This window comes from Gekko japonicus, unplaced genomic scaffold (genome assembly GCF_001447785.1).
Source record: "Gekko japonicus isolate JY-2015 unplaced genomic scaffold, Gekko_japonicus_V1.1 scaffold2458, whole genome shotgun sequence".
NCBI lineage: Eukaryota > Metazoa > Chordata > Lepidosauria > Squamata > Gekkonidae > Gekko > Gekko japonicus.
In genome coordinates this window covers 221,419-230,987 of record NW_015166495.1, presented here as the reverse complement: position 1 = coordinate 230,987, position 9,569 = coordinate 221,419, and the positions used below count along the sequence as shown (strand labels likewise).

General features: G+C 45.1%; 1 protein-coding gene across 1 annotated transcript; it reads right to left on the bottom strand.

The window, feature by feature from the left end:
- Positions 1–3,481: 3,481 nt before the first annotated feature.
- Positions 3,482–4,414, bottom strand: LOC107111268 (olfactory receptor 13H1-like). The gene has a single exon (XM_015412216.1). It carries the CDS (start codon positions 4,412–4,414, stop codon positions 3,482–3,484), a length of 933 nt encoding a protein of 310 aa, XP_015267702.1.
- Positions 4,415–9,569: the final 5,155 nt, after the last annotated feature.

The following is a 9,569-nucleotide window of genomic DNA, read 5'->3' as shown; positions in this document are numbered from 1 at the left end:
AAACTTTAGACTCAAAGATTAATTACTCTTTCATCTGGTTAAAACTTTAAGAACACTATGGGGAATGTGGGTGTAAGGGATCGTTGGATCTGCCCCAAAGCTCGATATTTTTTTCATGGAGGGGCAAAGAGGGGGTGAATTAACTAAATCAATTGGTTAATCTTTAACCTCCCACCTGCCGATTTCTCTCTCCTGTTTTGAACATAAGAGAAGCCAATGTTGGATCAGGCCAATGGCCCATCTAGTCCAACAGTCTGTAACACAGAGGCCAGAAATACCAGGTGCCATCAGAAGGCCCAGCAGTGGGGCCAGGACACTAGAAGCCCTCCCACTGTTGCTCCCCCCAAGCACCAAGAATACAGTGCATCACCTGCCCCAGCCTGTGAGTTCCTATCTATACCTTGTGGCTAATAGCCACTGATGGACCTCTGCTGCCATTGAATTTTATCTTGTTGGACTGTATTTATATTGTTGGAACCTGCCCTGAGCCCGTCAAGGGGAGGGCAGGATATAAATCCAAATAAACATAAACATACAAATGAAACAGAAGTTGGGGCTAGTTGAATGGATTTTATGTCCATTGATGGTTCTACCAAGGCAGTTGAATGGGTTCCCAGATATAGATAAAAGATGGGAGATGGGTGTCTCATTAGTGTCAGGAAGGATCTTTAATAATTTGAATGCTTGATTGGTTTATCTTGGTATCCTGAGGGATGGAGCAAGGAAGGACAAATATCACACAGACATGGGATCACACAAAAGGGCTGGGTGAGGTTCTGGAGACAGGGCTATTCACAAGGCGGCCTTTGAATAGCCTTTAGAAATTTAGATACCTACCTGGTGGAACTCACTGTTTCATATGCATAATAATAAATAATAATAATCTTTCCATTTATTGCTCACTCAGTCCTGCAGAGCTTGCTGGCTCTGAGCGATTTACAGTTACTCATTTTTCACGAGCGACTAACAATGTTGTGGGGTAAGGGAGGACAGCATATATACATCTTAAATTGCACACATTCACAGCCGATGAGGGTTTCGTTCAGTTGCAGATGAGACGTGATCCGGAACGGCATTTTCCTCGGCCTTTTTGATGGCCTCAGCTGTCTCCAGACTCCTTTGAGTTGTAGCACCACACTGCCATCGCCTGGCCGGATGTCCCATTACAGGCTTTTTCCATGCCGATGAGATCTCTCTAGGCTTTCCAATCTTGCGAGCTTGACTTCCATTCGCCGGCTAACACCGCTCCACCCCATGAAGGGGAGGGTTCAGTGTGCCCACTCTCTCTAAGGAGTGGTACCCATTTTATCTACTCACTGAAGCTTTCGAACCGCTGGGTAGACGGCGAGCTGGGGACAAGGCTGGCAGCTCACACCAGCGCGGGGCTCGAACTGACAGCAAGCCTGTTCAGCTCAGATGTTACTATTTTAACCAGAGGATAAATCCTCTGTGCCACCACTCCTTCCTGAGTGAGGAAGAAGACTGGAGGTTTACTCTGAGGGTTGCCTTGTTGTCACCTGAAAATGGACAGTCTGTTTCCAGAGCTATGATTTGAGTTTCAGAGCCAGAAGTGTCTTCCTTGGCCTGAGTTTTGTGGGTCTCTGGTTCATGCTAGAAAGTGCTATTGGGGCGACCCAAGAGTAAAGGGTAAAGGAATGGAATAATCCTCTCCCCTTCAGCACTTGGCAGATCATATAGTTTTCCTCAGCTGATGCTGACCAGTCGGAGAAGGGGAGCGGCCTGCCGCTCAGACTCTCCGTTACAATTAAGAGTTTCCATCTCTCTAACTTTGCGGGATTAGGAAACCTGTTTTTAAGTGCAGTCCATCATAGGGACCATTATAGTCCATTGGGAACCCATCTGGGGGTATCCAGGAGACTGAGGGGCTGTTCTTGAGGTAGAGGCATCAAAATTTCAGAGTAGCTTCTGGTGCCTTTCTTCAAAAGCCCCCCCCCCCAGTTTCAAAAAGATTGGGTCAAGGGGTCCAATTCTATGAATGCCCAAAGAAGATGCTTCCATCCTCCTTTGTTTCCAAAAGTGGGGGGAAACAGGAAAAACCTAAGGAGTGATGTCAAACCAGAGAGTCTCTGTAGTAGAAACTGAAGGGGGGGATTTTTCTAAGCCCAGCAGAACCAGTGTATATATAGAGTGCCCAGCTGAACCAGTGCCACTTTGGTAATGCCATTTTAACACTTCCAAGCCAGGGGTGCGTGTCTGTGCAAGCACAGCACAGACAAATCGTGCAGCAGAACCAGTGCATGTACTGAGTGCCCAGCAGAACAAGTGCATGTACAGAGTGTCCAAAGAAGGTGCCCCCATCCTACATTGTTTTCAATGGAGAGGGAAAGCGTTTAAATGGAGAGGGAAAGCGTTTAAAGGAAGGCACTGGGTTTTGCTAGGCACTAGTACATTGCACTGGTATTGCTTGGCACTCTGTTCATGCACTGCCTATGCTGGGCTTGAAACCAACCCTTGTCTGGATTTATTGAGCTGGCATTGCAACAGTCACATTGGTTCTACAGGGCACTCTGTACATGCAGGGTTCTGCTGGGCACTCTGTATATTTATTGGTTCTGCTGTGCTAGGCTTGCAAACCCCACCCCCCTTGCTTGGATTTGTTGAGCTGGAATTGCCACAGTGGCACTGGTTCTGCAAAAATGCCCCCAACCTTCAGTTTCTACTGCAGAGACTCTCTGGTTTGACAGCAGCCCCTGCTTTTGTGCTTTCCCCCCTCCTTTGGAAATAATAGAGGATGGGGAATCTCCTTTGGGGCCCATACAATAGGGCCCCCTGATCCTACCTTTTTGAAACTTGGAGAGTCTTTTGAGTAGAGACTCCAAAAGCTATGCTTCTACCTTAAAAAAAAGTCCTCCCAGACCCCCATATATACCCAATGAGATTCCCCATTGTAGCCTATGGGGATTACTAAAGGCCCCCATAGGCTATTATGGAGCCAAAAGGCATTTAATGGTGTCACGTCATGGTCCCTCTAAATGTGCTTGTGAAGCTACAGTTTCACTAGTGAAGATTCAAATGGGATTCCAACACCAAAATCCGGAGAGGTGTTCTGGGATCCACTGTTCACATGACATTATTTACCATCTGGGAACTTCAAGAATCTAGTTTCTACCCTACTTCCTTTCTAAGCCAATATTAGTGAAAGTTGATTAGAATTATGATTGTCCCAGGAGGTGGAGTCATTGGTACCATTTCATACCCATATTTTCAAATATAATACGATGGCTACTTCTCATCAGATTAATCTCCATTTTGGAAGCCAATTATGTGCAGGATATAGCTGGAATCTCAACACATAATAAATACTCATCCATGTTTCTGTGTAGTAAGGAATTGGTGCTGGCAGGGTTTTCCAGTGCACATGGCAAAACATGGATGTGTTGGTCATCACATTTGATTATGTTTTTCTAAGAAAAGGTTAGCATAAGAAAAAGTGGAGTATATTGTTCTGTTGAGCTAATTGTTATTCTGACATTTTCCTACCAAACAGTCTCCAGAAAGCCCCCTTCACATCCCTGTTTCTCAAGCTGTAGATCAGCGGGTTGAGCAAGGGAGTTAAGACAGCATACAGTGCAGCGATTACATTGTCTTTATCTGAGGAAGATTTTTGTTCGTGCTTCAAATACATGATCATGATTGTACCATAAAAGACACTGACCACAGTGAGGTGAGAACTACAGGTGGAGAAGGCTTTTTTGCGACCCTGTGTGGAGCGAATGCGCAGGACAGCTAATCCTATGCGCCCGTATGTTACAACAATGAAACCAAAGGGTGATACCACGAGAACAAAGGTGGAAAGCTGCACATAGAGATTGCTAATGTGTGTGTCGGAGCAGGCCAGTTTGAGGAACGATTGTAGCTCACATACAAAATGGTTAATGATGTTTTGTCCACAGAAGTCTGTTGGCTGCAACAATATGTTGATCAAGGTATTCAGTAAGGCAAGGACCACACATAAAGACACTAAAGTAGTACAAAACCTCCAGCTCATGATCTGCACGTAGTGGAGTGGCTGGCATATCGCTGCGAAGCGGTCGTATGCCATAACAGCCAGAAGGACACATTCTATTACAACAAGTAATAGACCAACATACATCTGAACCAAGCATCCATAGAAGGAGATGGTGGGCATGTAAAAGAAGCAGTTGACCAGGGACCCAGGAACTGCATTGTTGGTGATGACGAGATCTACTGATGAGAGGGTGCAGAGAAAGAAATACATGGGAGAATGAAGGCAGGAGTCACCAATGATCAATACAATCATGAGGCCATTCCCAAGAGTGCTTATGAGGTACGCCATCAAGAAGAATGTAAAGAACACAGCCTGTGCTTGCGGGTGGCCGGATAACCCGATCAAGATGAATTCAGTCACCGTTGTCTCATTGGGAGTTCCCATGACATTCTCTGCCTTGTTCCTTCTGTGTGTGGGAGGGGAGAGAGAGAGAGAGAATAGGATGGTTTATAAGTGGCGCTGGCAGAGTTTTCATGAGCTTTAAAATTTTGAAGTACTTTCTCAAGTTGTGTTCTCATGTATCCATGCATTTCCTAAAATCCGGCGTACCGTAAACCCCACTGACCTTAATGAGGATGAAGTGGAATTAATTTTGTGGTTGATTAAGGTCATTGACACTGGTGAACTCAGTCACATGTAAAGCACAGACTCAATTGTGGCCATGACAACAGAGATCAATATTTAACACATTTATTGATTGATTGATTGATTTAATTTATACCCTGCCTCCTCCACCGAAGCAGGCTTAGGGCGGCTTACAAGAGCAACATAAAAACAGTAGTAACATAAATAAAATCCAGAACCTGACAAAAGTTAGTCAAATGTAAGAAAGGGGGCAAATATTAAAAACTTAATGAAGGAAATATATAAAAATACATGTATTTATTAATCAGAAATTTTAAAATTATATAAGGGACCAATCATACGTTATGTATAAATAACAAACGATAAAACACAAGGGCTTATAAATCTGACCTGACGTGTTTCGGCCTACATAGGCCTTCCTCAGAGGTCAATAGTGAGGAACACATTGGCTATTATAAAAATATAGTACAATCATGTAAATACAAAGTATGAATTCAATAAGGACCAGAAGCAAGTTGTTTCAAGATAAACCACCAGGCACAGCGTAAAAAAATAAATGAGGCCTCTAAAAGTGCAATCACATGCCAAGTGGTTCTCAGATATAAACTTCTCGTCCAGGAATTGCCTTCCTATGGTTGTAGAGCCAAATTGTCCTTAAGGAAAGAGCAGTCATAAATAAAACCATCTAAAAACAATTCCAAAACATAAAGTGCTAGCAGTTGTAATGCCTTTTACATTGGTTCTGTATTTAAATTCCGGTTTTATTCATTCCCCCTCGTAAATCTGTATCAAAATGACTCACACATTTTGAAATGCCTTCATGGACTGATATTTCCCTAATATTTCAAATTTATTATTATTACGGCCAATTGACCAGCAGTGCAAAGCCTGATAATCATCGGGGAGGTTTCATTTTTATTTAACTTCATCATAACCTTCCAGGTCACTGAGAAGTGCTACCTTTAAAGAATTAAACTGTGAAGTAATGTTATAATTCGGCTTGTACCTAGGCTTGCCAAGTTCCCCCGGGGGGTGGGGAAACCCCTGCCTAAGAGGCCCGTTCCCGCCGCCGGCAGATCGGACCCCGGGGGGAACTCCACCCCGACGTGCACGTCACCCGGAAGTGACGTGATGACGCCGGGCACGCTGGGGGCGGGGCCACGGTCATCCGAGGGAAAACTCTATGGTTGAGTCCCCCGCTGTGGCTCAGTTCTGACTTGGCAACCCTACTTGTACCTCTCTCAAGTGACTCATTCCTCCTTGGGAAAAAAAAAACAGCACTTGGCTGATAGAAAGCATGTACCAATATTGAAATTCCCTTAGCCTTTGAACATATAATGGAAAAAAATTGGGTTCCACATTGATCCCTATTCCACCCTGCTGCAACCAAGAGTTGTGTGACACTCTTTTGCTATAATATTTTTTGTACTAAATAATTGGGAAAGGAAAGCAGCATGGAATCACCCGAACTCATCAAATCTCAGAATCTAAGCAGCGTCAGTAGCAGTGTTCCCTCCAAGCTGAGTTAGTGTGAGCTAGCCCACAGTTTTTTAGCCTCTGGCTCACACATTTTTGTCTTAGGAAGGGCTGGCTCCAGAGCAAACTTATTTATGCAGTAGCCAAATCGCTTGCTCACCACTTTAATGCTAGTAGCTCACCAAGTAGAATTCTTGCTCATAAGACTCCACATCTTAGAGGGAGCATTGGTCAGTAGTACTCGGACGGGAGGCCACCAAGGAAGACTTTGCAGAGGAAGGCAATGAACAACTACTCTGCCTCTCAGTTGCTTTGTAATCCCCTTGCTACAGTTGCCATAAAATGGCTGTGATGTCATGGTATACTATTTAATATTATTGAAGGAAGGAAGGATGGTGGGGGGGGGGACAGAAGGACACATTATTGACATGATTGAGGTTTATAAGATTATGCTTGGGAAAGAGCAGGTAGAGAAAGAGGTACTTTACTCCCTTTCTCACAATACAAGAACTCGTGGGCACTCCATGAAATTGCTGAGCGGTCGGGTTAGAACGGATAAAAGGAAGTGCTTCTTCACCCAAAGAATGATTAACACATGGAATTCACTGCCACAGGAGGTGGTGGCAGCTTCAAGCATGGACTGCTTCAAAAGGGAATTAGATAAGCATATGGAGCAGAGGTCCATCAGTGGCTATTACCCACAAGGTATAGATAGGGGCTCTGGGGCAAGTGATGCTCTGTCTTCTTGGTGCTTGGGGGGGGGTCAACAGTGGGAGGGTTTCTAATGTCCTGGCCCCACTGGTGGACCTCCTGATGGCACTGGTATTTCTGGCCACTGTGTGACACAGAGTGTTGGACTGGATGGGCCTTTGGCCTGATCCAACATTGGCATCTCTTATGTTCTTATGTTCTTAACTAGGAACATTAGCTCAGAACCCAGGAACAAAGACTCAGTGTCAAGATTTTTTTGGCTTTATCCATTAACTCAGTGGTGGCTTTATTTATTTACTGATCTGCACCATAAAAAAGATCAAACCCTTTCCCTTTTTACTGCAGGTAACCTATGTACAATCTGCTGGGCTTCCAGCATATTTGGAAAATTCATACTTGCTTCTATACAGCCTTGGAGTGGCTTACAATCACCTTCCCTTCCTTTTCCCATGACAGACACCCTATGGTAGGTAGCCCTGAGAGAACTCTGAGAGAACTGTGACTGACCCAAGGTCACCAGCTGCTTCATGCGGAGGAGTGAGGAATCAAACTCAGTTCTCCAGATGAGAGTCTGCCACTCTTAACCACTACACCAAACTGACTCTCAAGCTTCATTATCCTGCATGTACTTTTCCCTCACCGCCACCCTGCATTTGGTCAGCCACCATAACTTCTCTTCATTGTTTGTTGTCTGTGGTGTTTGGCCCGAGATCCTTAGACTTTGAGCAGCAAACCTGGACTGTTCCTGCCATGGCTAGCGACAGCCTCACCAGTCCTTCAGTGGATCAGTCCCAAAGTTATACAACTCATTGTTAATGGGAAGGAGGCGGAAAAGGCCCCTGTTCCAGGCCAGTTGGGAAATGGTGCTGAGAAAGAAAAAGATTTTAGCTGGGTGGGTTGCTTGCTGCAAGTGAAGTCTCACAAATGAAAATGATCCAGAGGTTGGAGCAGATCTGGCCAAACAAATTAGCTGTCCACTGGAAATCTGGGCCAGAACTCAGAGCACCAGAGCAAATACCAAGATGTCTGGCTCTGAGGATGAACAGCATTTATCCACACATTACTTCTGTCAATAATGGGGATTTACTTACCTCGTGAGGTCCAGACCATAGGCAGGAATTCTTCAATATGTGTTCTTCATTCCATACCACAGCAAACAGAGTGTAAGAAAACCTTTCCCACTCGCAGCCTAGCCTTCCTTTTCAAGGCAAGAGAATTGAACTAAACTGAATCCTCTTTTATGAATATGTCACCAGTTCAATTTGGGTTTTTTTGGGTAAAGGTCAAAGCTTATGCTTACTATTTCAGCCTAGGACTGATGACCTAGAAGAGAGAGAACCAGAAGTTTTGCGTATGGCTGGAGGTCAAGTGAAGCTGATCAGCTCTCCAAGATTGCATCTAGCTTCCAAGGAGTAGAGCGATGAAAATGGCAAAAAAGCTGAAGTTCCTTTTCAAAGAAGCTCTTGGAAAAATGGCCCATGTGGGACATATTAAGAGATCTGCTCTTCATTCTTGTGAAAAGAACACCTCTGTCCACTCCTGGGTATAGAAGACAATGATTTTGCAGGTACTTGGTACCTACAGTTCTAAAAACTGTAATACCAGAGGTCCTCCTGGAATAGTACCCAGAAGTCTTGAGTAGAACTCTTGGGGAATAGCGTCAAAACTTTAGACTCAAAGATTAATTACTCTTTCATCTGATTAAAACTTTAAGAACACTATGGGGAATGTGGATGTAAGGAATCGTTGGATCTGCCCCAAAGCTTGATATTTTTTTTCATGGAGCGGCAAAGAGGGGGCACAGTTGCTAATTTAACTAAATTAATCGGTTAATCTTTTTCCTCCCACCACCAATTTCTCTCTCTTGTTTTGCGCTCCCAACAGTTCTGCAGGAGCAGCCCACCAAGTCACCTTGTGAGAAAGGATCGAAACACAACCCCCCATTGACCTCTGACACCCTTCCCACGTAGGTGAATGGAAGGGGTGCCTGCCATTAGCTCCACAGCCCAGTGCCCATTTTCCAAGGCAAATCTCCCCCTACCACCTTCTCCAAATCACGCTTTTGCTCAGCCCCGGCAGAAGGGGCCCTGCTTGGTGAAGAGAGGGTGGAGACGAGAGTCCCCCAGACTCCTTCAAAAGGAGCCACAGGAACAGCTGGACATTTTTCGGGACTTTGGAGGTTGTGACAGTAAAATGGGGTCTAAGTTCTCAGGAGAACTTTTCAGTGGCCCACAACTCTTGAAGGTCCAGGTGAAGGTAGAAGTTCGTGGTTGTACCTTGGCGAGGCTCATAACGTCAGGTCCTTCTTATGTGCCGGGCCTGGGGGCAGAGCCAGCTGTGCTGGTGTCAGGCATGCACTCCTTCTCTGCCGCTCCCATTGCTGCCCTCCGACCAGCAGCCCTAGTCTCTCTCCACCTCAGGGAAGATTCGGGGCAGGGGAGATTTGGGAGGGGGCATTGCACCCAGATCCCCGGGGCCTACAGGCTTGAGTTGCATAACATTACAACTCTCACTGTGATCCATTTCAGTGTCCTCAGTCATCACCAATATATAAGGATGGGCAAAAACCCACTCCTGAACTTAAATTCATCATGAATTTTGGCTGATCATGAAGTTATGTTCATGAACTGAAGAGCTGAGTCTGAGTGAAGGGTAGGGTAGGGTATAAATCCAATCTCCTCCTCCTCCTCTTCTTCTTCTAGTGAAGGGCAGGGGATTCTTCTTTATGAAATGGATATATATTTGGATGAACAGTGTCTGGATGCAC